The 27748-nt window shown below is 58.0% G+C and overlaps 1 protein-coding gene across 11 annotated transcripts in view; it reads left to right on the top strand.

Annotated features, from left to right (window-relative positions):
* The window catches only part of SLC45A4 (solute carrier family 45 member 4), a 75674-nt gene that overhangs the window by 41451 nt on the left and 6475 nt on the right, over positions 1-27748 (top strand). For 8 of the 11 annotated variants that reach the window (XR_003002696.1, XR_003002695.1, XM_024740978.1 and 5 more), the window contains 5 exons: positions 21900-22088; positions 23415-23594; positions 24316-25349; positions 26097-26196; positions 27292-27503. Coding sequence is in view for 9 of the 11 variants with exons in the window: in XM_024740978.1 (XP_024596746.1) it covers positions 21900-22088; positions 23415-23594; positions 24316-25349; positions 26097-26196; positions 27292-27503 (1715 nt within the window). In the remaining 2 variants the exon portion in view is untranslated. Of the gene's footprint in view, positions 1-1314; positions 1452-4615; positions 5317-21899; positions 22089-23414; positions 23595-24315; positions 25350-26096; positions 26197-27291; positions 27504-27748 lie in introns of those variants that run through there. The other 3 variants (XM_024740974.1, XM_024740977.1, XM_024740973.1) reach the window with 3 other exon arrangements.

Genomic DNA, 27748 nt, shown 5'->3' with positions numbered 1-27748 from the left:
GGCTGGGGAGGCCTCTCAGGGTGGGCAGCTCCAGAGTGGCAGTGAGGCGAGAGGCTTGGAGACCACCTTTGTGGCCAGACCTCAGGATGGGGTACATCCGGTGGCAGTTAATCTTACCAAGCATTTATTTTGTCCCTTTGATGTGCAGCGATGTGGGTTCGTGGGTTGAGGCCTTAACGAAAGCAGTGTGGCTAAGCTCATGTGGTCAGAGTCAGGCACCATTATTTAACTTCTAGATCATCTCACCATGGTTATGGTGACAAATACAGAATTCAGAACCTCTGATTACTGAGAAATAAGTTGGTACAATTGGTAGAGATTTGGGAGCTCTTATTTCCACATTTCCTTGGTGATAAGTTATGTGTATTATGGCTGGAACCAACACAGCTCCTTGGAACTTTCACACTTTACAGGTTGTGAGTCTCAATTTCCACACAACTTACATTTCATTGTTTGGTTTTGAGTATTTCGTGTAGTACATGAGAATTCTATCTATTTTAGGTATTCCAGGGTAATACGTATTATACTATATGATACGTAGGCTAGACATTAAATGTAGCTTTTGAAAGTCACAGGTACGTTGGTTCCATATAAACATCCAGAAATGGTGATGGAAAGAGGGAGGATTGTCGTCACAGGTGGCCGTGACAAACTGACCCAAAGGGGATGAAGGTGACCCTTGTCATTGACCCTAAACACTGCATAGGTCATGGTCATGGGCAGAGCAGGACTGTGGACAGAGGCTGTTTGCACAGGTTAAAGGAATGCTGCTTAATGAGAGTTGTTCCTAGATGGGCTTAGACTGCAAACAGACAACAGACGGCCAGTGTATTTCTCAGGGTTGTACTTTCATTATACTCTTAGGGGCAACGTAGTATTCAGAATTTTCTGATCTGAGTCAGAGCTTCTTAAAGTTGTCTGTCACACCCTGAGGTGGGGTGTTTATTACTGGATTTTGTATATTAATAATTATTAAAGCTGAAACAGTATTCTCCCACTCAGCGTGGACAGTTTGATCCCCTTGATAGACAGATGTCTGCAGTTGGAACCAACACCACAGTTAAGACCAGGAATATTTTCGTTGTCCCAGGAGGCTCCCTAGTGGCCCCTCACATCAGTCCACCTTGATCCCCAGTCACCACCCGCCCGCCTCTGTCATACATAGTTTTGCCCTTTCTGAAGTTCGTGTAAACAGCATCACACGATCCGTGGCCTGGTTTCTGCAGTGCTTTTGTGGTTGAGCCGTCCATCCTGCTGCACTGACTACTAGCTCACTGAGTGGACCCACCCCCCTTTGCTCTGTTCATTCACCAGCTGACGGACAGGTGGATTGTTTCCATTTGGGAGCTGTTTCAAATAAAGCTGCTCTGAGCATTACCTGCAAGGCTCTGTGTGGACCTGTGTTTCATCTCTCATGAGTAGAGACCTCGGAGTGGGCGGCTGGCCGTACGGTAAGTGCCAGGGTTGCTTTCTAAGAGAAGACCGTTCCCTCCAGCCTCCACATCCTTCGCGGCATTTGTGTTTCCCTAATGGATGCTGACTCTCAGCAGCTTTCCGTGTGCTGCGTGGGCATTCGTGTATCTTAGATGAAGTGCGTGTTCACGTTTTCTGCTGATACTTCAGTCAGGTTGTTTGTCTTCTTAATGAGTTGTGAGAGTTCTTTATTAAAGAGTCCTTTATCAGATATGACGCCCTTGGGCGTCTAGTTCTGTCCGAGGGATGATCCTGTCTTGCACGTCGCTTCTGCGGTGAGTGGCGGTTTAGATGTGATGACGCGCAGCCCGTCCCCGGGCCAGGCTCTTGTGGTCAGTGTGTGCGTGTCCTCCGCCCCCGGGGAGGCTCCGAGCAGCGCCCGCAGCGCCGTCGTCCTGTCACTGTTCCTGCAGGTCCCCACCCTGCCCTGCCCCCTTTAAGGGCAGATTCAGATGGGCTCACCTAGTGGCCCGTGCCCAGGGGAAGCTCACTGTGTGTGTGTGGAAGGAAAGAACGAGTGACGTGCCTTAGATGCCAGACGTGTCCACGTGGCCTCGTCAAAGGCTGGACTCCTGGTTTCCTCGGTCCCGGACGGCCTGCCCCGACCCGGGCACATGAGGCCTCTGGACCTGCTGGCGTGTAGGACACAGAAGGCCTGTGGGGAACTAGGGAACACTAGGGTCAGTGCCCACCCCAAACGGAGCTAATATGCATTGCCTCTCGTTCCGATTGCGTGTGTTTGCCCTTTAAGCGGATGTGGCCAGTCTCCGTTAGAGCTGCGCAACCGCTCAGATGAGGACACACGTAAATACTATGGAGACAGCGTTACTCACCATCCCACGTGAGGAAGCAGAGGCTGGGAGGGCTGGTCCACCTGCCTCGGGGGAGCCCACCAGGGGGAAGTCGGGTGTGTTTAAACCTTGAAGTGTCTGGCCCGTGTTTCAGCTTCAGCATCCTGGCAGTGGAAGCTGTAGGTTTCACTGTGTGTTACAGACCTTTCTGGTTTGTGGTCTCACGGCCATCCGCGAATAGAGCAGGTGGGCTGCGCGGTGAGCAGAGCTGAGGGAAGTCAGTGGTTTCAGCTTGAATCCCCAGCCCTCGGCCTGGCCCCTCCCTCCATCTGCATTTCAAGTCCACTGCGTTGAGGACCAGGGGAGTCACAGGCTGGGAGATGGGGTGCCCTCCACGCCACAGGGGCCCGGCAGGAGGATGGATAGGGGCAGGGAGTGGTCGCCGCAAGGTGGTGCTCGGAGGATACACGGAGTGCGCAGGCCCCGGGAATCATGACTGGTTCCCATGTGCTTCTTTTGTCCCCAGCGGGCACCGAGGTGGGGAGCTCATCCCCTCCCTGCTGGCTCCACTTCATGGTGGAGACACTGAATTCTGAGTCCTCCTCCGGGAGGTGAAGCACACACCCTAATCGGGAGGGAACAGAGCCCCACGTGGTCTTGGTTCTGAGACCATGGAGATCCTGACAGCTTTGGGTGCTGGGCCCCATCAGGGGGGCTCCAGGGTGCGCCTCACCCGCCAGCAGGTTCCCTTCCCCTGCTTCTGGGAAGGTCCTGCCACATCCCCCCTGCGTGGTTCTTTCCAGTGGCGGGCGTCCCAGCCCGTGGCCGCCCATCTCAAGTCGTCTGGGATTCACTTGGTAATTTTGTGGCATACTGAAGGGTAGTGGCTTTGTTAGAATCTGTATTTTCTATTTGGTTGGAATAATTCTTTTCATAATTGAGTGTGTCGCTGGAATCGAAACGGCTCCTTCCGAAGGTCGGCGGCCTTGCCCGGGCGTGTGTGGGTGCAGGAGCCCGACTCATGGCGGCCGCTTTGAAACCCCACCATCTCTTCCCAGGTTTCCATCGCCTGGCGTTGAGGTTGACAGCTGGAATCCGTATTTAGGTTAGAGTTAACTTCCGTGGTCCGTCTGTGAGCTCAGACCGTGGTGGTGGGGTAGGTACCGGGGAGCCAGCCTCAGCCACACGCCTGGGCTCTGCACACGCCCTTGGAGGAGGCCAGGTCATTCCTCTTTCCAGCGGTTCCGGGGGGCCAGGGCAGGAGCAACCCCACTGATGACAGGTCAGAAAACCTTAACTGGGCTGAGCAGCTTGTTACCTGGGGCACCCACCACCCAGGTGACAAACCAGGTAACTTCATTCTCATGAGATGGTTCTTTTGCCAAACCAATATCAATTCCTGGTTCCTGACACGGTGCAGTGTGGTGGCTTCTCTTGTGGCGGAGCACGGGCTCTAGGTGTGCAGGCTTCAGTAGTTGTGGCACGTGGGCCCAGTAGTTGTGGCATGCGGGCTCTAGAGTGCAGGCTCAGTGGTTGTGGCTCATGGGCTTAGTTGCTCCACGGCATGTGGGAGCTTCCCGGACCAGGGCTCGAACCCGTGTCCCCTGCATTGGCAGGCGGATTCTAACCACTGTGCCACCAGGGAGGCCCATAAGTGCAGTTTAAATTGGAACACTGTAAACTGTTTGTGTTTGCTGGCCCCTGGCGTGAAGTGTGTGCCCCGCCACCAAGGACACCGCAGCACTCTTGGCCTCGTCCACAGCAAGGCTTTTGTCCGACCAGTTTGGGACCTGAATTGAGGGCCCCTGATTCCAAGTGAGCACCTCTTGTGCCGGAGCCTCTGGACCGGCAGCAGTGCTATCCCTCAGTGGTAGAAGGCGATGCCGCGTTGCTGGGCTGTGGAGGACAGAAGGCCCATGTGACAGCAGAGGAGGAGGTGGGTGTGACGCCAGGACAGCCCTCCCTCCCTGGTCCTATTGGGCGAGACCTCTGGTCGGCCACAGCATGGGAGGAACGCCCACCTCTCGTGGGAGACACTGCAGGCCAGCAGTCCCATGACTGCCGTGCCGTGAGCTCGGGAAGAAAACGGAGCAGGCCCAGTGCAGCCACCGTGGTTCTACATCGTCCCTCGCAGGGGAGGGTGCCTTTAAAAACCAGTTCTGGGCTTCCCTGGTGGCGCGGTGGTTGAGAGTCCGCCTGCCGATGCAGGGGACGCGGGTTCGTGCCCCGGTCTGGGAAGATCCCACATGCCACAGAGCGTCTGGGCCCGTGAGCCATGGCCGCTGAGCCTGTGCGTCCGGAGCCTGTGCTCTGCAACGGGAGAGGCCACAACAGTGAGAGGCCCGCGTACCGCAAGAAAACCCCCAAAAAACAAAAAAAACAACTTCAGTTCTGCTTTCTTGAATGTACAGCATTTTCACCAAGTTCAGCGGTCACGGTAGTGAGACTGCCGCCCCTCCCGCCCTGCAGCACCTGGTGCCGCCCCTGCAGGCAGCCGGTTTCGTGCGCCTTCATCCGGAGGTTCCCACACGTGTAACACACGCGACAAGCCCCCAGCAGCAGCAGAGCATCCAGGGCAGGTAGAGAGCCCAGGTCCAGGTCAGAGCAGAAAGCCCGGGGCTTTCTCGGGGCTGGCCTTGGGGCTGGCCACAGGTGCCTTCAGCATCACCGTCATCTCTCCCGCTTCCTGACAGGCCACGTCTGTTAACACAGTGGATTCCCACCATTCGTCAAACACTGCAGCTTTAGGAGGGGCCTGTAAAAATATGTTATGTTCTTAGGCTTCAGGCTCAAAGCGTCAGATAAAGGAGGTCAGAGGGGCACCTGTAAAAACTGCTGTTTTGTTAGTGTCCAGGGGGTTCTGGTAAGACCCACAAACCTGAGGCGAGGAAGAGGGTGAAGGTGTGGCATGCTGGGGGCTGTGGGCCCAGAGGCCCCAGCAGGCATAGCAGCATCCGTGCCTGCTTCCTGCAGGGCCTGTGGTCTGAGGGCAAGGGAGGGGCTGCCCAGGAGCTCCTGCAGACCAGCTCCTGCTGCATGCCTGGCGCTGGAGGTAGGTGCCCGTCATTTGCCTGCCGTGTGTGTGCATGTGTGCGCGTGTGTGCGTGGGTGTACATATTAATGTGTGTGTGCCCTCAGGTGCAGCTGATGAATCTGGCCTCAGAGTTGGGATCAAGTGGGAGCCTGGGGTCCCCTCTGAGAGTCTGGGAACAGCCTGCCCAGAGCCCTGAGCAGACCTCGCTGAGGGGCAGGCGCCCTCCTGGGCTGACCCAGTCTGTTCCCAGACAGCCTTTTCCCTTGGGAAGCAGACCCCCGCCCGTTGTTTCCTTCTTGGTTCAGGAAGTGTCCTGGAGGGAAAAGGAGAGTCATAGAGGAATGTCCTGTGGTCTCTCAGTTGACAGCGTCGGGGGTGCCGTGTGGCCTGGGAGTGACGGAGTGGTTTGTAGGGTTATTTGTGCGGAAGGCTAGGTTTAGTCTTGTCTGCCTCATTCAGGAGGAGTGAAACTTTGTTCATTCCGTATGTCTATTTTTCTTCATAAAACACTTTTCCACTTTCTGTCCTAGCTTAATGTGAATCAGGATTCCTAGGATATGATTTGTCCCAGCTTGAATCTCACCTCTTCTTCCTGTGGGAAAAACCTACCCTTTAAAAGCGCGCCTTAAAGAAAACATTCGAAGTTTAAGTGCCTCAAGCGCTGTAGTCATTTTCCTCCACTCCCCGGATTGCTGAGGGACTGACAGCAAGGCCCGCGCTGCTGCAGCAGGGTGGGAACATGACCCGGGGGCAGACCCGCTGAATCACCCGCCGCGTCGACACCCTTCTGTAATCCAGGCCCCTGCCCCCTCACGCCACCCTGAGTTGGAGGTTACAGCCCGGCCCGCCCAGTGCCTTCTTGTGCTGTTGACTCAGGCTGGCATTCAGAATCCACAGGGCAGCGCCCGGGAACACAAGTCTGTGGTGAGAATTGAGCGATGCAGGTTCGTATGCTGTATCCCAAGTGAAAATGCATGTCCCCTGCGGCCTCCCTGAGTGAGCACGATGTTGCCCGCGGGTGACCTGTCGCGAGTCCACCTTCTGCATGACGCATCTAACGTGGACCTTCCAGCAGGTGTGCTTTATACTCTGCAGCACTTCTGCAGCTCAGATGTGCCCGCCGCCTTCCTAGGAATGCCCTCAGTGTCTAATGGCGCCCCAGGGGCCTCTGCAGGTGGCACTCTTGGTTCGTCTTTCTGTTTTGGAAAAGGAGATCTAGCACCTCACTGCCCTCAGTTTCCTTTGTGCCACAAGAATTCCTAAGGCATACCTTTCTGGTTCACCTGGCACTCCTGTTTTTTTTTTTTTTTTTTTTTTACATCTTTATTGGGGGATAATTGCTTTACAACGGGGGGTTAGTTTCTGCTTTATAACCAAGTGAATCAGCTATATATATACACACCTGGTACTCCTTGATTTCACGAAGCTGCGTCACTTACGGGCTATTTTCAGAGAATCGGGCCACCGTGTCGCCTGAAAGAGGGACAACTCAAGGGGTCTGGAGGCCTCATACCAGAAGGCCCGGGAAATGGGCAAGTGGTCCAGGCACGAGTGGTGGTTCTGGGGACCAGAACCCAGGGGAAGGACACAGCGCCCAGCTTGTAACTGTGTTTGCTTTCGTTGCCCAAGCCGAGGCGATGCCCACAGGCCTCCAGAGGCTTTCAGGCCGCTGGGACATGTGAGGACCCTCGCCGTCACAGCGGGCAGGGGGTCCTGAGGCGTCTGGTTCTGGGCCCGTCCTCCGTGCCATCGCTGTTCAGTGCGTGGGAACCTCCCCTGTGTGGGGGTTCAGTCCTGGGCTGAGAACAGCTCAGGGTCTTTGAGTTTGAATTCTGCGTCGATGCTTCCAGTTTTCATTTTCAGCGAAAAACGGACCACGCTTGGCCATCCTCCATCAGGTGGTGGAGGGTTTCTTTGTTGTGCTTCTTATCCAACAGTTCTTCTCGCATCGCTGGAAACTGATGTTGTCCAGTCCTGGAGAATGTTATCAGAAGGCCCTCTGGGGATGGGTTCCCCCGGGACCTGCCCGCCCTGCGTGGCGCTTGGCTCACCCTGAGGCTTACACTGGGTTGCCCGTCTGCAGGCCCGAGGGGAGGGGCAGGTCTGCTCTGCTCCCCAGGGTCCCCTGCTGTTGGGAGACGGTGCTCAGGCTACTCCCGTTGGGACTTGGGGGACGATTGTCCAGCAGTCGGTCCTTCCCTGTGGAGAGATCGCTGGGCTCAGTCCTCGTCGTCCCCCTGCCGCCCGAGTGCCATCTAGCGAGGGGGCAGGTGCAGCCCAGAGGGCTGGAGGATGGGCCTTGAAAGACTTTCAGTCTAAGTGAAACAGTACAGACGCAAAAGGACAAAGGCTGTGTGATCCCACTCCCATGAGGCCCTGAGGCCCCGTGCATAGAATGTGGGCCCTGGGGGAGGGGCACGGGGAGTGAGGGAACGGGGGCAGAGTTTCAGTCCTGGGGGGACGGTGGGGATGTCCCTATCACTGAACCCAGCTCCCACAGGTGGTGAGAGTGGTAACTTTTACGTGATGTATATTTTACCCCCATTTTTTAAATGTGAAAGAAACCTGGATGGGCCTTACAGAATATCTGACTGAAAACTGGATTTCCTGCTGACGAGAGACTAAGGAAGCCTGAAGGGTGACACATGGCCCAGGCTGGGAGGTGGCCGACTGCCCGCTCTCTCAGTGGACGAGAGTTCCAAACACACGTGTGTGTCCGTGCCTGGGAGCCCTGACGTGACCGCCCACCCAGGCCGGGGGACCCTCGCAGTGCCCCCCAGAGCACAGGCAGCATGCCGGGGGGACCCATAAATAGGCAGGGGTTTGTCAAAGTCTCCTGAATTTTGACTGAGGTGATTGAAAACCTGTTGTGCAGGGCTGTTTTGTTTGCGTTGGGAAGTCTGGATTTCCTTGTGTTTCAGATCATTGTATTTTAGAAACAATGAAATGTCAGCTGCAGTCGTTTTTCCCAAGGAGCTCTGTGCCTGTTGTTCTTTTTCTGCTTCAGGTGGAGCCGCGTGCACGGAGCGGTCCGTGTGGGGTTGCCGGCGCCCTCATGCCAGCGATCGAAGGGCCCCAGGTCAGGGAAGGCCTGGAGGGAGGTCATCTCGCACGCTGGCGCCGAGGCTGTGCCTGGTGCTCACGGGGCCTGGGGTCAAGGTTGTGATTCATGGTCTGGAGAGGAAGAGTAGGAAGGGCAGTCAGAATACAGGTCACTGCCCGCTGTGTCAAAGGGAAGCATGCGGACAACAGGAACAGAGCAGGAGGCAACTCCCGGGCACAGAAAGGGGGCGGGGGATGGGGAAGCTGTGTGGAGGACGTGGCCCTGGGCCTCCTGGTTGCAAAGAGTAATAAGTAGGGGCTCAGTGAGCGAAGGTGAGTTGGCACATTCCAGGCCGCGGCATGGCAGGGAGGGGCGTAGGGGGAAGTGCGGCGTGTTGGGGAAGCTGTGACTAAGTCTGCGTGGCACGAGCTTGGTGCAGAGTCGTTTGAGGGAGCTCTGGCCCCTGGTGGGCCAGATCCTAGGAGGCCTCCTGTGCCACTCCAAGGAGGCGATTTACAGAGAAACCCGAGCGGTTCTGCCCTTGGCCAGTGTTGCACACACGAGCAGCGGCAAAGCAAGAATGGTTGTTAGAAGTCTTTTTTTTTTTTTTTTAATTATTTATTTATTTATGTTTTGGCTGCATTGGGTCTTCGTTGCTGCGCGCGGGCTTTCTCTAGTTGCGGCGAGCAGGGTCTACTCTTCGTTGTGGTGCGCGGGCTTCTCATTGCGGTGGCTTCTCGTTGCAGAGCACGGGCTCTAGGCGCACGGGGTTCAGTAGTTGCGGCATGGGGTTCAGTAGTTGTGGCTCGTGGGCTCAGTAGTTGTGTACGGGCTCAGTTGATCCGCAGCAGGTGGGATCTTCCCGGACCAGGGCTTGAACCCGTGTCCCCTGCATCGGCAGGCAGATTCTTAACCACTGCGCCACCAGGTAGGTCCTACTCTTTGCTCTTAAAAGCAACCCGTATAGCATGTGTCCACCAGCAAAATATTTCCCAGATGATGGTAATTTTGTCATTAAAAAACCAGCTATTTAAGTCTTACACGAAGTACATACACATGTATCAATAAATTATGTAAATCGTATATAGATGAATCCTTTGTCTTGGGGTGAGTGTAGGTTGTTTGCCCCCCGTTTAAGTGGAGAGAGGATGTGGGGTGTATCTTACAGCCTTTAAACTGATGGAAACATCACAGAAAGAAACTTGAAGGACTGCCACCCATCATGTTGAATTGGGAGTGATTGTTAGTACTTGATCTGCAAATCCGCAGCGGAGGTGTATGTAGCACGCCATGCAAAATGGGCAGAAACTGAAAGCGTTTAAGCCTCAGTTTGAGGCGGTCAGGGCTGGGCACCTGCGTGCTGTGCTGTTGAGTGCCGCTGGAAGAGCCCTGCCCCTGGGCCCGCACAAGGTCAGCACAGCCAAGGGTCAGGCCACAGGCTCCGCTCAGGAGGGGCGGGGGCAGCGAGTCTAGCGAGAGGGTGTGAGCCTTCATCAGTTTCAACCAAATTATTTATGTCCTTCAAGTCCCTCTAGACTTACACACCCTGCACTCTGCTGTCATTTCACAGCACGATTAGGGGGTGTCGCTGCCTGCTTTGATGGCAGGTCTCTGGGCCCAGCAGCAGCTCCGCAGGGCCACTCGCTCTTCCTCTTGCTCAGCCGGGAGCCTGACTCTGCCCCCTCTCGCTGCCGCCCTGCCTTGCAGGCCTGGCCGAAGGCCTTTGGTCCCCGGGTCCTCCCCACAGTCTCCGGACCATGAATAAGTCCTCATTTTCTTCACCGTTTTCCGGGCTAGACTGTGACAGCAAAGCAGGGTTTAACCACAGCCAGACCGGAAATGCAGTCTGTGTAGACCCAGCCACCACCTGGGTTTGAAGCGCTTTTCCAGGCACCAGCCGGCCCCCTGTAATCCGACACTCATGACTTATAAATGGGGCCTGTCGTGCCTCTCATGAATTTTAGTCATCCCACCTAATTGAAGAGCCGGGTAGGTGTCTCGCGCTGTTTGTTTTGCGTGGGGTGGTCGCCAGTGGTGTGGCCTGGGGCAGGGTGGGCCAGGCCCAGCCCTTGCAGGTCGTCTGCGTCTCTTGGCCCGCGTGTTCCACCTTCCCTGGCGGTGAGGCCACACGTGCGGGGGCACTGCAGCCCCTGTCCTCGGGGAGGGCAGGCCAGCTTTAAGGGGAGGACACCCACTTTCACAGTGGGTTCCGAGGTTGCCACGCAGGACAGCACTGCAGGCCAGGGCACGGAAGCCCCGAGAGCCCGGCTGCCGGGAAGAAGGCTCAGAGCCGAGCCTGGACGGGGAGCCAGACTGCAACCGCTGGCTTTCCCACATCACCAGCTCTGGGGCCCTGCCGCGCTGCAGTATGGCGAGGCCGTGGCCGTGCAGAGGAGAAAGTTCTGGAGGCAAGCTGTCTAGGACCAGGGGAAGGATGGAGCTGGCACACTCCCTGACCACCCCTGGAACCCTTTTCTGGTGGGCGGGGTGGAGGGATGCTCTAAGTGCTAACAGAAGGGCAGTGTCGAAACGGGCTCGTGAATAAGGCTCCCACGCTGGCCCAGGGCTGTGGCCTGTCATCCGTCAGTCCTCCCCAGGGTCCTGGACAAGGCCGTCTGTGCCGAGGGAGCTGGGGCTCAGGAAGGGAGGTGGCTTGCCCAGGGGTCCATGGCCAGAAAGTGTACACTCAGAATTGGAGCCTCTCCTCTTCTTGAGGGCAGGCCAGGCCTGAGTCTGCAGCAAACGAGGAGAGGAGAGCGGGGCTAACGGTGTTGGTTCCCGCTTCCCGCTCTTACAAGTGAGGTGTGCGGACCCCGTGGTGACGATGCCAGCAGCAGCTGTTCCAGTGATCTAATCCCTATACAAACCTGCAGATGACATCCTCTTACAGATTTTTGCAGGTGAGGAAGGAGGCGCCCACAGAGTCAGGTCAGTGGTGGAGCTGGGATTTGAACTCGGCTCTCAGCGCCCCTGCCCCTCAGGAGCTGCGCCTGCTGCGCTTGGCGGAGATGTGATAAAGGGAGATGGGGTTAGAGGTTTTTAAAAAATACTCCAGATCCTTATTGACAAAGGTAATAGCAACGTTTAGTAAGCATTTAATTTTTTAAGTTTCCAGACACTTGTTAGTTTTCATGTAATAGCGTTTTCAGGAGGTAGGATATAATGACCAGACCCTGAAGGCCCCACTGCTTGCAGCCCAGGGGCGTGCTGGAGCCAGCTCCTAAATTTCCAGGAATCCTCTGGGTCCGTCCTTGGCTGAGCACATCCATTATTTAAACATTAATTACGCGCTTACAGATGAATTGCGTTGACAAGGAAGGTAGCACATTCACGTGCCTACCTACCTCTCCGTCTACACTTCACTGTCCCCAGCCCTTGGAGGTGACCTTTGTGTGTCGTGTCTGCGTGTGGAGATGTCACGCAGAGGCTTTCTGAAACCCCGGTTCACTGACCTCGCTTCGGTATCGTGAGGTCGGCCGGAGGGAGTACTGACTCACACCAGGGGAGTCGGCCGGCGTCCGCAGGAGGGGTCCCCCCGCCCTAGCGCGTGCTTCATAACCTCGCTCCACCGGAGCTTTGGGGGTGTTGCTGCCCACTTGGTATTAAAACCAGAGCTGTGGATCGCAGCAGATAGGGTGGTGGCTGGGTTCTTTCCCCCCAACCCTAATTCGGGTCGCAGACTCTCAGAGTTGGGAGAGACCTTGGCTGCCACTGTGTCCAGGCCTTGCACAGGGGCCAGCCTGGGCCGGGGTGCCGAGTGGCCGTCGCGGGGCTCGGGGCGGGCTCGTTCCCCCCACCCGTGCCCTGGGCACGCTTGCTTAGTGCATGCAGCATCTGTTTTGAAGAGTGTGGGATGGGTGGGTGGCGGGGAGGGGCTGGTGCTCCAGTCTGCAGTGGGCTGTGCTCCTGGGAGCTGTGGGAAGAAGGACCCCCGCAGCCAGGCCCCAGCAGAGCAGGAGGGGCGCCCACGGGTTTCCCAGAGCCTCAGTGCCTGCGTGCACCTGGCCGAGGGCATCCAGCTGGGCCCTGGAGGCTCCTCCTCGTTCCAGCATAGGACCAGTGCTCCCACCGAGGTGCTGGGCAGCCCCCCGGGTGGGGCTGGCGGTCTACTCCCTAGAAACTAAGCCCAGCCTCAGGGCCAACATGAGGGGCTGGAGCATGTTTATTTTACCGGAAGAAAGGCCTTTGGGAACCTTCCGGAATTTGACTAATGGTGCCTTTGGTAAGTGCGAATCGTGCTATTTCCAGACTACTGCCTCTCCATCCGAAATGGCTCATTCGGCACCAGAGTCCACCCGCAGGGAGCACCTAATGCATACACCGAACGAACTCTGCGTCACGTGGCTCCCCCCCGCGGCACTGATGTCGCTGCTGTCCCCGACGTCACTGGGACTGGCCCCCGCGTGGCCCAGGTTCTGGGGTCTGCACCTTCAGGCACCCATCCCTGCTCTTTGATGCTGTGATGAGGGACATCTGTGTTCAGTTCTGGGCTCCCAGGTCCAGCCCGGGGCGAGTGCCTGGACTCTGGGAAGGGGCTTGGGCTGCACAGGATCCCCCGCGGACACCCACGGGGTCCGGCCAGTTGCACTCGGAACACCAGGGGTTGCTGTTCCAAGGGGGAGGCCCAAGAACAGGCATCTGAGCTTCTTCTTAATCCTTCTTCCTACCTTCCTGGGATTCTGGAAGGCTCCTTCAGCTCTGTGGCCCTCCCTCCAGCTGGACGAGGCGTTGCCCCGCTGCCCAGTGCAGACCCTCTCTCTGCTCGGGGCGGGGGTGGGGGGGCTTTCCTCGGGACCATGCCTGTGTCTGGGCCCCGGGGCCTCGGCCGGACCGGTGCTTTTTCATGGCTGTGGCCCTCAAGGGGGCTGCTTAGTGCCATGTTCCCCGCTGGGTTGGTTACGTTCATCCCGGGTTACTGCAGGCTGCCAAGCGTTCCCACAGAGAGCGGGTTCTCATGGCTTTAATGTTATCATGAAGGTTTTGTCTGAGAATACAAGCATATCTTGATGGGGAAGGCTTTGTCTATTGAGAGAAAGAATGTAGTTCCTATTCCTATTTCAGATCTTTTGTTAAAGATTTATAGGCAGCTTTCCCAGTCCCCTGGCCCCCTCCCCCCAGAAGGACCAGTTTATCAAAAAAGCCGCTGGCTGTGCTGAATGGGAGGCCGCGCGTGACTGAGCGTGGCCGCTGTCGCCCGTGACCTCACACAGCCCTCAGCGAGCGGTGACACCCTCGGCGTTTCCTGTGAACGGGGAGCCTTTCTGGTCCCACCATTGTTGTTCATTTTTGCCGGGAAGAAAACAAAAATTATTTACTACGCACCGGTGCTGCGTGTGTTTAGAGCCTTGCTGGGAAATGCCGTGTCCGGGGCATCCCAGCGTCAGCCACGCCAGGGACGGATGGGGTCGGGGCTATGTTCTCAGGGCTCGCTCGCTCCTCCGGGGCTGCTCTGGGGACGTGATGGGAAGTGTTTGTCTTCCTTGCCCAGCGCGGGGTGACCCCGGCTGTCCCCACACCCCAAGCACTCAGCTCCTGGTGGGTTCGCACTCCCTCTGCAGCCCAGGGGGACGTTTAGGAGAGCTGGGGACAAGGCAGAGGAGAACAGAGGCCGCTGTCGGTCCAGTCGGGCCTCCTGGGCGCTCCTGCCTCCTTGGTCTGACCAGCTGCTCCTGGTCCTGCAGCCTCTGCCCGGTTGCCCCTCCACGGAGGCCTTCCCTGGGTGTGGGGTGTCCCGTGCTGAGCAGGAAGGAGGACGGGGTGCGAGTGGAAGGGCCCGGCAGCGTCTCACGCAGCAAGCACGTGGTTCTGGCGCCCATGCTCACCGGGGCTCTGTGCCAGGAGCTGGCATTTGTGCCAACGCCCTCTACCCTCCTGGGGCCTCCGGCCAAGTCTAATAAACCAGGCCCAGCTGGGTTGGCAGGTAGGTGGCCTGGTGACCTCCGAGGGCAGTTTCAGGGTGGGGGCGGGGGCTCTGGGGGAAACCAGGCTGCAGTAGGTGGAGGGTTCGGGAGATGAGGAAGGAGTCGTTTGAACAGGGTCGGGTGGGGGGCGACGATGGCACCCTAACCAGAGGAAGGTGCAGCCCAGCCGCCTCGGCGGCTGTCGGAAGGACAGGCTGGAGCTGGTGGGGGCGGAGGGCAAAGCTGAAGGGGCAGGTGGGTTGAGGGTCTGACTCCCTGCCAGCCCCGAGCCATGTCGCTCGGTCTCTCAGTGTCGGTGCGCTGGTGAAGGTGGCCGAGGCTCCGGGGAGCCTCCAAAGCAGGTAATCCATACGTACCTGCAGTCCCTCCAGCTCCCTCTTGAGGCGGCCAGCGCTCTGGGTGGTGAGAAGCCTGGTGATGGTGGTGTTTCTGGGCTAGCAGGACACAGGTTTGGGGTGAATTGCTAACCAGCACCCAGCTTGACAACTTTCCTAATGAGTTCCTAAGAGTCACTTTAAATTGCGTGCCCGTTTTAATCTCAGTTATGCACGTGTTTTCAGAGAAGGTTGACGGAAATTACCAGTTTACATCTGTGAAGCTCGTACCTCATCCTCGTACTGTCACACGGGTCAGAGGTCACGTCACCTCTGCGTCTGAGGGGATGTGGCCACAGAGCACAGGCTCCCCCGACAGCCCTGCCCCGAAAGGCCACCTTCATCAAACTTAGCACAGGGCACAGCTCGGTGCAAAGGAGCCTTTTGGGGGGAGCGGGCGGGCACTCCAGCCCGAGCAGAGTCATATGGAATGGAGTCTGACTCTGGTGACGCGCACTTGAACTTCAGAAAGTCTGCGTGCGGGGTGAGCCGCGCTCTTAACCCGGGCAGGGCAGTGTCCTCGGCGCAGCAGCTCCTTGAGCAAAGTACACACACGACGGCCGCAGGCACAGGGGCCCCGGGAATGTAAATGCCGCTGCCCGAGGGGACCTGGCAGCGGGTCAGCCTGTCGGGTGCTGAAGCGTGAGCTGCCACGTGAGGGCTCCTTGGGGCTCCTGTCGCGGTCCCAGGGCAGTGCAGACTGCTCACGCCGTGCTCCCTCCCAGGGAGGGGCGAAAAGCGCGGGTTTCCAGGGGGCGCCTTCGGTGAAGATGGCTTTCTCTGTCACCTTGCATGGCCAGCCTCTCCACGCGCGTCCATGTCGTAGCGTGTACTTGGGAAGAGCACAGGCTTTCCATCGGCCAGACCCTGTGTGTCCCACATTTGCCGGCCCGGTCAGTCAGGCGTGGGCGGTGGGCACTTAGCAGCCAAGGGCGAGCCGGGGCCGGGGCATGTCTCCCAGGCACTCCCTGTGTCCTCCGTGGTCAGTCTTCAGTTGCTCCCGTCTGACGCAGAGCCTTGCAGCTCACAGACGTTCACAGAATGTTTGTGTAGGCCAGAGAGAGAGAGTGTGGACAAGCAGTTCTCTCATGACCAGGCCCTGTAGCCCCTCTCAGCACATGGTCACCACTGTGGTAATGAGCCCATGGCCAGCAGCAGGCACTTGGCCACTGTCTGTGTCCTTCCAGCTAAGAGGCCGAATCTTCAAGGAACAGTTTTATCCGTGCAGTTTCCCCTCTAGTGCCTGTCAGCACTAGAGAGCATCCAGAGTGGGAGAAGGCAGGGCACCCGGTGAGCTTCTCATTGTGTTTTATGGCTTTTTCCCTGAAGATTGGCCTCACGTGATGCCGCCCAGAGGGGCTAAAACACAGCTGGGTACCCGAACCCAAGGGCAGAGTGAGAGCTGGGGAACCCCTAATCCCATGTGTCATCTCTGCTCGTATCTCTTGGCAATTCCTGAAATGGGACAGATTTTAGCTAAAGGTAAAAAAGCAGGGAGACAGTTTTGAGTTCGAGTCCAGCCAAGTTAATTGTTTGTTAAAACAAAAGTATCAACGGTGGTAAAACCCGAGAGGGACTGGGTAGGATGAGTGCGTCTCCTAAAGTTGGCTTCTCTACTTCTTGTTACGTATTAGTGTTGATCTCATTTAAAACAGACGCTCTTATGTGCTGGATTTGTGAACAGTACGACTGTATCTCATCCCACCAATGTCAGGACAAAATTACTTTTTTATACTCACTTCTTTTTCAAAACAGAGATCCTGAATATAAGAATAACAGTCCAGCATTTTGTCAGTGTTTTTCAAAATTGATCTATTTTAAGATCACGTTATTCCTAAGTAATGTTCAAAGAGTGATGGGTAATCTGGATAGATACTTTTTTCTTGTATTTTCTCCTAGGAAAACTTTTAAAAGGCAAAAGCTTAACCAATAAGAGTATCAAATCAAATGTCAAGAAAGTATTTCCAGTGTTAGGACAATAAACGCCTGTGCCTCAAGTTAAGCTGCGAAAATTTGTTATTAATTTCTTGGGTTTTTAAGCTCTGAAATACATATCAAGTTAAACTTAGTCATGGCTGTTCTAAGACGTACTTAAGGAGAGAAGGAATCTTTATGTTCATTTTTTGTATGTGTTTTATACCTGAGTATCTGTGCAGAAACGCTTTTACCAGAATTATTCATCAAAGTCCAGTTATTGACCTTTGTGTGGGGGGGAAATACATCATTGTTCATCAGAGGAATGTAACAGAATATAGTCTCTGCCACACATCGTTTTACAATGTCTACGCTACAACTCAATACTATTAGGCATTTGGGGAGAAACGAAAACGGAAAACATGACCTTCACTCCAGAGAAAAGGCCACAAGGCACCTGACCCCAATATGATGACTTGTGTTGGAATCATCAGACACGTTCTGACTCTGCTTGGGGACATAAAGGAAAACAGGCTCCAGGTGGAGAGTAGAAGATCTCAACAGAGAAATAGAAGCTATTTAAAAAAAGAACCAAATGGAAATTCTGGAATTGAAAAATGCAGTATCTGAAATAAAAATTAACCTTAGGGATGAGAGAAGATTTCAGTGCACTAAGAAATCGGTCTGCAGAAATGACTTCACGTGAAGAACAGAGAGAACAAAGGTTGAAGAAAGAAATGAGCAGAGCTTCAGGAAGCAGTGGGACAGTGTCTGACATACGTGTAATTGGAGCCCCGGAAGAGAGGAAAGAGAATGGGGCATCAAAATGTGAAGTAAGAAATAACTGAAAACCTCCTTAAGTTTGGTGGAAGCTTAAACCTCCTTAAGTTTGGTGGAAGCTTCGTGAAGCAGGATGAATGTAAAGAGAGCCTCACTTAGGCTCACCATAGTCAAACTGCTGAAAAGCAGCAACAGAGGGAAAATCTCGAGGGCACCAGAGGAAGAAAAGACGTGTATGTAGTCATGTGGGCTGTCACAGCCTCCTCAGAAGACAGTGGAACCGTGTCTTCAAGTTCTGGCGGGGAGAGGAGTTGACCCAGAGTTCTGTATCCAGCAAAAATATCCATTAGGAACAAAAAGTGAGATAAAGAGAATCTAGGTAAATTCTAAGAGCATTTGTCATCAGCAGACTGTGTAGGAAATGCTGAAGAAGCCAAAAACAGCTCTTCAGGCTGAAGAGAAGTGACAGCACACGAACACTGGGACCTCAAGGAGGAAGAAGGAAGGGTACGGAAATGGTAAGACGGGCGGTAAAGAGAAAAGACCAGCTTCCTATTAATTCTTCTAAAATGAATGACTGTTTCAGGTAAAACTCACAGCACGGCGTGGGGTTTATCGTGTCTGCACGTGAAACGTATGTTCCAGCTTCACCATAATGGGGCTTGGGGTAAACGGGCACAGACAGTCACTAATTTCTTATGTGATGTGAACGATATCCACTAATAGACTGAAAGTTGACATGTAAGGCGGTCTCTAGAGCAGCCACTACAAAATAATGCTAAAAAGCCAATGTGGAAGCAAATGGAAGGTGGAGAAATACTCAGGTAACCAAAAGAAGGCAGGGAACAAGAGGAACAGAGACCCCAGGAGGGGGCAGACAGGAAGCAAGTAGCAAAACGGCAGCCCTGACATCACCCACGCGAGCAGTTACTCGAAACGTAAGTGACGAAACACGCCAGCGAGGAGACACACCAGAGTGGATGGAACAACAAGACCCGCCCATCTTCTTGTAAAACACCGTGACTGACGCAGAGGGGTTGAGGTGAAAAGGTGGGAACAGGCAGCCTGAGTCGGCTGGGGGGAGTATTAACCCCAGATAAAGGGGGCTTCAGATACAGATGAAGCACTGCCGGGGGTACAGAGGGCAGCTCACAGGACGGAAGGGTGAGCTCAGGAGTGAGGTGCCTGTGCTCCTGAGGAACAGAGGCTAAGACACGGGCGAGGCAAGGACAGGCAGAATCCAACAGTCATTCGCGGTCATTGTTGGGAAATTTCACACCCCTCTTTCCGCAGTAATAGGGCCGACTGAGCACACCTCAGGAGACGGACAAACCCTGGACAACACACAACCGCGCTGCCTCTAGAGCAGGGGTTGGCAGGCGGTTCCTGTTGGGGCCAGAGTGAGTGTTCCTGGCGCCCTGGCCGCGTGTCTGTAGCAGCTCCAAGCTCTGCCGTGGAGCTCAAAGCAGCCGTTCATCAGTGGACAAGTGTGGCCTCATTCCAATAAAACTTTATTTACAGCACTTTTTACATGTCAGGAAATGTGCTTACTTTGATCTTTTTCGACCATTAAAAAACGTAGCAACCTTCTTAACAGAAGGGGGCCACAGAGTTGCTCGGTCGTGTTCCAGAGCATTGACCTTGAGAAGGAGACGGGTTGGAACGGACACCTTTCCTCTGAGCAGCGTCGGGATGACAGTGGGGCCCCGCTGGCCGCCCTGCCCAGCAGCCTCCCTCGGGCCACGCCGAGCTGAGGTGCCAGGAGGGATCCAGTGCTGACTCCTCCCGTGTCCCCGACATCCAGGCAGGTGCGAGGGGTGATGCTGCGGGTCCCGCACCTCCCGTCCCTTGTCCCCTGTGAGAGGCCCGGCCGGGGTCGCAGGGCCTTCTGCTCTGTAAAGAGCTCCACCTGCCATGGCCCGAGAGACACCCACCCCCTCTGCCCCCGCTGCCCGGCACCCCATCCGCTTCTCTCCCTCAGACTCAAGGGTGCTGCCCTCCCGACCCCTCAGTCCCTGAAGCGCCATGGGTCACCCTGAGATGCTTGTCGCCTGGTGAGTTTGCTAATGCCCGTCTCCCTGGGACTGGAAGCTGCCGAGGCCAGGAACCACCGCTGCCCCACTGCATAGCAAGCACAGCCGGTCCCAGGAGTGTTGTGTGCCCGGTCTCCCTGCTCCTGGACCAGTGTTGAGTGCGTTCAACAGCGGGAGCCGAGATGACTGATGCCAGGAGGCATGTGTGTGGTGGGCTGGCTGGGGATGGGGAAGGTGGCCTGGGGCAGATGGTAGGCCTGGCAGGTGAGGGCACCGGGGGATGGGGTGGCCAACCACAGCTGAAGATCAGACCCGGGTTGGGGGCTGGCCAGCAGCAGTGCGCAGGGTCAGAGGTCGGTGGTTGGGGTCTTCAGGCTGACCCCGCTGCAGGTGCACCTCAGGTTTGGTTCAGTTCAACTGTTGTTGATACCTCTGTGGGTCTCCGCCCTCAGAGATGCCCGTCTCTTGGGATCGCATACAGGTGGTTCAGCAGCTGTGGAATTACAGCAGTGGTGGTGAGCCCTGGTGAGTGGGAGCCTCCCCCTCAGTGTTCTAAGAGGTACCAGGTAGGGAGGTGAGAGTCAGCAGGTGCAGAAGTCCAGAACACTTCCTTGTGCCTGAAGCAGGAGGGCCAGGCCCCCAGGGGAGACAGCAGGCACGGCAGGGAGTCGACGTGTGTGTACACACGTGCCTGCATGTGCACAAGTGCATGCGTGCTGCAGCTCTGCACGGAGCCCCATCCCCAAGCTAGTCACCGTTCATTAGTAAAGTTGTGACATTTGAAAAGCCAAACAATAGTTAAGAGTCTGTCCATTGGAGTAAAAACGCTTTCCTTTCTCTCTGAAACCGACTACCCCGCACCCGCTGAATGGTTTTGTGAGGGAGCCGTTTCTGAGAAGCCTGACGCTTCGACACGGTGCGTTCTTGAGCGTAGGAAGTGTCGCCGCGGCCGCTGTGGCCGGTACCGCTGTCGCTTCCCCAGTGCCTGACTTCGACGGTGAACGCCGAGGACCCAGGCCTACCATGCAAACCACCGCTTGCCAGCGGAGCACACTCGGCAAGCTTCTCATTTCCTGAAACACCCGTGCGTTCTGCTGACTTGACTCGGGAACAGAATTGGCCCTTGCTAAGGTTCTGTGTGGTGTGAAGGTCGAGGCTGACACCTTGAATTCTAGGCTGAATGCGTAAATATTTTCATGGGCACGTTCGCAACGATTTTGAAAGGTGCTTCCCTCCTCCTTTGAAAACGATTTCCTCCTCCTACACAGTTTATTTTTCTTAGTAGTTCAGCACAGTATTCCATTTCTCAGGGCCTTTGGTGGCGTAAGACATTAGCTAACAGTCGCTGGGGTGCCAAGGCACGCTTTTATTTTTTTTATGTAAACTCTTCATTGAAGTATGACATACAGAGAAGGTGCACGATCCAAGTCTCCAGCTGGGCGAGTTGTCACCAGGGACCCCCATCCAGATCAAGATCAGAACATACCAGGCCGAAGCCCCTGCCCCTCCCACGGGCGACCAACACCCTGGCTTCTGCCAGCAGACACTCCTTTGGCCCCGTTGGACATCATGTAAACGGAACCCACAGTGTGTGCCCTTGTGCACCCAGCATGTGCGGGATTCTGCCGTGTTGTCCTGCGTATGAATGAGACAGACTCAGTTTCTCATTGTTCCAGTGGCGATGGGCGTTGGGTTTGTGTTATAGGGAGGAAGCATGTAGAGTGGGGTGGGGGGTACATAGACTTCGAAATCAGGCAGCCCTGGGTTTAAGTCCTAGGCTCCTACTTTTTCGCCCTGTGACCCGGGGCAGATTGCCTACCTAAACCTCTCTGATCTTCAGCTTTCCCGTCTGTGAAATGGATACAGTAATCCCTGCCTCCCTGGGCAGTTAGGGGGATTAAGCACCCGACACAACCCCCTGGTTCCAGCTGGACACACACTGAGGCCTCCCCTCTTGCCGCCCCTCAATAGCCGCTCAGAAGCCCACTGCTGGGGTCATTTAGTGCGTCAGTGGCTGCAAGAACCCTCTGCAAGACCCTCGTGATTTAGATTTCAGCTGTGAGGCCCAGGATCCCGGAAGCGGAGCGTCAGTACCCCGCCCGCCTTGTGGGCTGACGGGCTCAGTGCCTGGTCCCCGAGGGTGGCGTTGAGCAGCCCCTGAGACCCCAGGCCCTGGTCAGTGCCAGAGGAATGAGAGGGTCTTGCCCTCGTGCCGCTGCCCCTGCAGGTGCCTCTCCACGTGTGCATGGCGGCCCGCTGGGTCCTGTGTCCTGCACCGTACGCTTTGTGCCCGCCTGCCGAGTGCGCCCTGGGCGGGTTCCAGGACACGGGCTCTTCGGCCCAGGTCTGGCCTCGGGCCACCTGATGCTTCGCCATCGGGCTTTGGCTGATTTCAGACACCGGGCCTGGCAGGTGGGGACGTCTGCCTGGGGGCTCTCTAGCTGGCAGGCGTGTGTGCGCGCGGCCCGAGCTGCCTGGGGCAGGCGGTCTGCAGCGTGCCCGCCCGCGTGTGTAACGGCCCGCGTGTCTGTTGCAGGCCTTCCGGAGCAGTACTACAGCCTCACCTGGTTCCTGAGCCCCATCCTTGGCCTCGTCTTCACCCCCCTCATCGGCTCCGCGAGTGACCGGTGCACCCTAAGCTGGGGCCGCCGGCGGCCTTTCATCCTCGTGCTCTGCGTGGGCGTGCTCTTTGGAGTGGCACTTTTCCTTAACGGCTCTGCCATCGGTGAGTGTCCTGCAGAGCCCTGCCTGGGACTCGATAAGATGCGCAGGTTTAAAGAATTTAGACCGGCTGGTCCTGGACTGGGCAGCTGTGCAGAGCCCTGGGCGCCCGGGCGGTGGCCAGGCCACGGGCCCCACGTGGGAACGCCGTGGGAACCTGTTCTCAGGGAGCGTTTCCTGTTGTGATCCGTTTGTTTTTCATGCGTATCTGACACCACGTCCTGTTTCCAGCATTATTTCAGAAATTATCTTTTCTCTTTTTTTTCCTCCTTTTCCTAGGCTTGGTGTTGAAAGTGTGCAGACCTAGCGCAACACTTTCTCGTTTGTGTCTTTCGTGTCCTCGTGGTTGGCTTTGCCTCTTTTTGTTGTTGTTTTGTTTTCAATTAAAACAACCACGTGTGGGAAAATAGCTTTTGCTTGAGAGCAACCGCCCGCACTGGTGAAAAACAAAACCCTGTTTTCTGGCAACGACTTTGTAAGTCGAAGGCTTAATCTGTGTCCTGACATAGGCGAGCCTGCCCCGAGTCTGCGTCAGTTCAGGCGGGGGTCACTGATGCTAGGAGGCTCAGGAATTGGGGAGGGCGGCGCAGAAAGGAAACTTTGCTCAGAGGCTGCGTGAGGCCGCCTGGGGCGAGCTCAGTGCCAGCTTGGTGGGGGCGGCAGAGGAAGGCCTCCCTGAGCTGAGCGCCCACCCACCTCCCCTCCATCCAGATGCCCTCGGATCAAGAGTCTGGGGGTGCCGCCCTCCTGGCACCTGTGGGCATAGTACTTAGAGGTCATGTTGCGGCTTTCTCGAGGACCTGTGTGTGCAGGTGGACCCGGCCCACTGTGGCCCAAACGCAGCGGCTCGGAGCTCCGGCCCGGTGCCCTCTGTCTTGCTGCACCTGTGTTGCTCCCGGGCATTGCCGGGTCCAGGTAGCCAGCAGGCCCCCTGCCCTCAAGCAGGGAGGGTGTGTCTGAGGCCCGCCTCATCTGCAGAGCTCAGGGGCTGGTCCTGGGTTCCAGACCATGAGCCCAGTGCCCCTCATCACTTCTGTGCACAGAGTGCCCCTCGGTCCCACGGCGGTGAATCCAGTAAAACCAGCTTTAGCTCAGCTGTCAGGGGAGCAGGTTGCTCTCTGGGTTCAGGGCCAGACTCACCTGAGGCAGGTGCGTGATTACGGCTCACAGCCTCCTTCCCAGAGCCCGGAAAGACAAAACTCTCCTTCCGTAAGGAGAGGCTGTGCCGAGAAGCACGTGCCCTTCGGGCTGGGGCGGGAGGCCGCTGTCTCCCCGGGAGGTCACTGCCTGCCACTGGGCTGAGATCGGCTGCTCTTTTGTGCCCTGCCAGGTCTGTCCCTCGGCGATGTCCCCACCCGGCAGCCCATTGGCATCGTCCTCACAGTGCTGGGGGTGGTGGTCCTGGATTTCAGCGCTGACGCCACCGAGGGGCCCATCCGCGCCTACCTGCTGGACGTGGCGGACAGTGACGAGCAGGACATGGCCCTCAACATCCATGCCTTCTCTGCCGGTGAGCGCGCCGTGCCCCGCCCGTCCCCAGGCCCTGGCCCCGCATTCGCCGCGCCCCGGTCCTCCATGCCTTCTCTGCCGGTGAGCGCGCCCTGCCCCGCCCATCCCCAGGCCCCGGCCCCCCGTTCACCGCGCCCCGGTCCTTACCCGGCTCGTCTGAGGTCGGCAGGGCTGGCGGAGGCTGCTCCCATGGCCTCTGCCTGAGGCTTTTTTGTCTCAGACACCGGTGAGCGAGGCAGTGAGCTGGGATCCTGGCAGGGCCAAGTGACTGTGGTCTGGGGCGGGGGACATGCTAGCCAGGCGGCCCCCGTCCAGGGCCCTGTGCTGGCCGCCCCCTGCAGTCGGGCAGCTTTCCCGTCCGATGGGAATGTGGGAATGTGAGCTCAGGGGATGGCAGGGAGCACGGAGAGCATTCGCCGGGCGGGCAGCCGCCTGTTTCTGTCCCGATTCATGAAGCAGGAACCTGTCAGGTCAGGATTCCGAACCTGGGCTCAGGTGTCATTCCTCATGTCCTTGTTCCTCCCGTTTTCTCTGAGTGGCGGCCCTGGACCCCTGTGTGTGTGTGTGTGTGTGTGTGTGTGTACCCGTGTGTGTGTGTACCTGTGTGTGCGCACGCGTGTGTGTATGTGTGTCTGTGTGTGTGTGTTGGGGGTGTTGAACTCCCGTCTGGGTTCCCCCCCGGCTCGGCTCGCCGCTCACTGCCACCCCTCCCCATCCCTCAGGCCTTGGCGGGGCCATCGGCTACGTGCTGGGGGGGCTGGACTGGACCCAGACCTTCTTGGGCTCCTGGTTCCGGACGCAGAACGAGGTGCTCTTCTTCTTCGCGGCCATTGTGTTCTCGGTGTCGGTGGCCCTGCACCTGTTCAGCATCGACGAGGAGCACTACGGCCCCCAGCAGGAGCGCAGCGTGGACGCGGCCGAGGCCCCGGCCCCCGGCCCCCGTGCCGGCACCCTGGACGGCGGCGCCCTGTTCTCGGACGAGGTGCAGTCGGCACACGAGCTGGCCCTGGACTACCTGGACGCGGGCATCGTGCGCAGCAAGAGCGACTCGGTGCTGCACGTGCCGGACGCCGCGCTGGGCCTGGAGCCCGAGCTGCTCTTCTTGCATGACATCGAGCCCTCCATCTTCCGCGACGCCTCCTACCCTGGCACTCCCTGCAGCACCAGCCAGGAGCTCGCCCGGGCCCGGCCGCCCCGCCTGCCCCCGCTGCTCTGTGAACCCGCCGGGGAGGACGAGACCCTGCTGGAGAACCACCTGAGCACGACTGGGCTCCCCAACGGAGGCAGCTCCCCACCCCACGGCGGCCTCGGCGGCTGCAGCCGGACGGACGTGAAGCCCACGGCCACGGCGGGCTCCGGGCGTCGGCGTCGGCACGTGTTCCGCCGGCAGGCCTCCAGCACCTTCTCCTACTACGGCAAGACCGGGTCCCACCGCTACCGCTACCGGCGCGCCAACGCCGTGGTCCTGATCAAGCCCTCGCGCAGCATGAGCGACCTGTACGACCTGCAGAAGCGGCAGCGGCAGCGCTGCCGCCGCCGCAACCAGAGCGGGGCCACCACGTCCAGCGGGGACACAGAGAGCGAGGAGGGCGAGGGCGAGACCACTGTCCGGCTGCTCTGGCTGTCCATGCTGAAGATGCCCCAGGAGCTGGTGCGGCTCTGCCTCTGCCACCTGCTCACCTGGTTCTCCGTCATCGCCGAGGCCGTGTTCTACACCGACTTCATGGGCCAGGTCATCTTTGAGGGGGACCCCAAGGTGAGCGCCCGGGCACTTGGGAGGGGGGCGGAGCCTGGCTGTGGTGACTGCCTGGTTCCCTGGCGCCCAGCAGGCCGCCCCCAAAGCTGCGGGGGTGCATGGTGGGCTGCCAGCCAGCGTGCGGCCCTGCCGACACGGTCGGGAGTCGGCACGTGCGCCCGAGAGGGCATTCACACTGGGGTCCGCGGCGAGCAAACGGCAGGCTTCGGCAAGTGCCGGAGCGCCGAGGAGCCAGAGGCAGGAAGGCCCGCTCCCGCCGCGTACAGACGCCGTGCACAGAGGGTTAAAGCAGCGATGTGTTGGCTTGTGGCCGGGCCAGCTGGGCCTGGGTCCTAGTCCCCGTGGCGTCAGCTGACTCGCACCTGTGCCCGTGTCGCCCAGAGTCGGGCTGGGAGGTCTGAGATGGTCCCAGCTCAGGCTCAGGCCTTCCCGCCCCACGTGGTCCTCACCGTCCTGTACTGTCTGAGCTGCTTCACGCGGCCTCTGGGCTCCAAGAGGGCAGAGGCAGGAGCTGCAAGTCGCATCTGCCAGACGCGGGGCAGGAGCGAGGCTGGGGGCGGGGGTGCAGACGATCTGCCACAGGTCCCGGCCTAGGCCGCGGCTGCTCCTGTCTCCGTGCGGTGCTACCACGGTGCTACATGGCTAGTCTGCAGTCGAGATGTAAATTTCCACGTAAATGACCTCCTTTGCCCAGAGGTACAGCACGCTGTCCCCACCCCCTGAACCCCAGTCTCGTTTCTGGAACAGGCTCCATCCAACTCGACTGCATGGCAGGCCTACAACGCAGGCGTGAAGATGGGCTGCTGGGGCTTGGTCATCTACGCGGCCACCGGTGCGACTTGCTCGGGTAAGCGGCCCCCAGTCAGGTGAGCCGTTTGTCTGGATGTGCTCCATGACTGGAAAGACCGACGGGCATTCTGATCTGTGGATGGCGGGCCCTGACCAGACAGGGCCACCCCTCAGGGACAGCAGCGTAGAGATCCACTCGTCCTCACCTTGGAAATAAGCCACCTTAGCCTGATACTGGGAACCGGTGTCCTGAGACCCGCCGTGGGCTGTCCTCTGGGCAGGCGCCTGCCCAGGCTCCTCGGGGAGGGGTCTGACCACGGCTCAGGGGGTGGCAGCACTGCAGGAGCTGTGCCCTCAGCCAGGGGGAGGTGAGGCAGGCATCCTGGGTCCTGCCTGAGCGCATACGGTATGTTTGGGCCCTGCCGGAGGTCAGGGTGGCTGGAGGAGACAAGCAGCCTTTCCCTGGGGTCAGCTGTGTCCTGGAGGATAGGGGGTGGGAGTGACAGGCTTCAGTCCCGGGAGCGACATGCTGGCACAGCTTGTGGAAACGAGGCAGAGCCGCAGTTAGGGGTCTCCTGGCTGAGCCTGGGCCCTGGGCCGGGCCCCCTGCCTGTGCTCTTACCTGAGGATGACCAAGATAACAGCCAGGGGCAGCGGGCAGCCTTCATGACGGTCATAGTGCTGTTGATGCTTTAATAGAGGACTTCTCGGGAGAGCTGGGTCAGGAAGGGTGAGCAGGAGTCTGTCCTTCCAGACCCAGAGGGGGTGGGTGCTCGCGTGGAAAACCAGCAACGACTCGGTCTTCGAGGCAGGACCAGGCACAGGGCCCAAGAGGGTGCCGAGTGGGCCTGGACTGGTGGAAGGATCGGGAAGGCCTGACCTTGCAGGGTAGGGAGGCCCCAGGGAGCTGCAGGACAGCACCAGGTCATGGGGTCTGGGGCCAAGAGCCCCGCCTTCCTTCTGCGGTGCGGAGCTCCCGGCAGCCGAGTGGGGCACGGTGAGCTGTGGCCCGTTAGGGAGCACCACGTGGTGGCCTAGCGGGCAAAGAAGAGGGGCGGCCGCCTGTTCCTGGGCCGGGCTGAGCGCAGCGGTAGAGGGAGGGTAGCGAGTGGGCGGCGCCTGCCAGTCACCGCGGTGGCCTGTCTCTCTGCAGCCCTGCTACAGAAGTACCTGGACAACTACGACCTGAGCATCAGGGTCATCTACGTGCTGGGGACGCTGGGCTTCTCCGTGGGCACAGCCGTGATGGCCATGTTCGCCAACGTCTACGTGGCCATGATCATGATCAGCACCATGGGCGTCGTCTCCATGAGCATCTCCTACTGCCCCTACGCCCTGCTCGGGCAGTACCACGACATTAAGGAGGTAGCTGGTGGGTGAGGTCCTGGGGCAGGGTCAGCAGCTGTGGGCGGCTCTGGGGTCCTCACCAGCCCTGCTGCATGGGACATTCCTGCTCACGTCTTCCCTCGCACTCGCATCCCCGGCCTGTGGCCTACCTGGGGTGGACTTCGTGTGTGTGGTCTAAGGTAGATCAGAACTTTTTGGCTTCCTCACAAAGGATGGGGATGGCCTCGTGACCCAGTGTCCCCACCCACACTGCCGTGCCGTGA

Source organism: Neophocaena asiaeorientalis, unplaced genomic scaffold, assembly GCF_003031525.2.
Source record: "Neophocaena asiaeorientalis asiaeorientalis breed wild unplaced genomic scaffold, Neophocaena_asiaeorientalis_V1.1 scaffold177, whole genome shotgun sequence".
NCBI lineage: Eukaryota > Metazoa > Chordata > Mammalia > Artiodactyla > Phocoenidae > Neophocaena > Neophocaena asiaeorientalis.
This window is presented reverse-complemented; position numbering and strand designations above follow the sequence as displayed.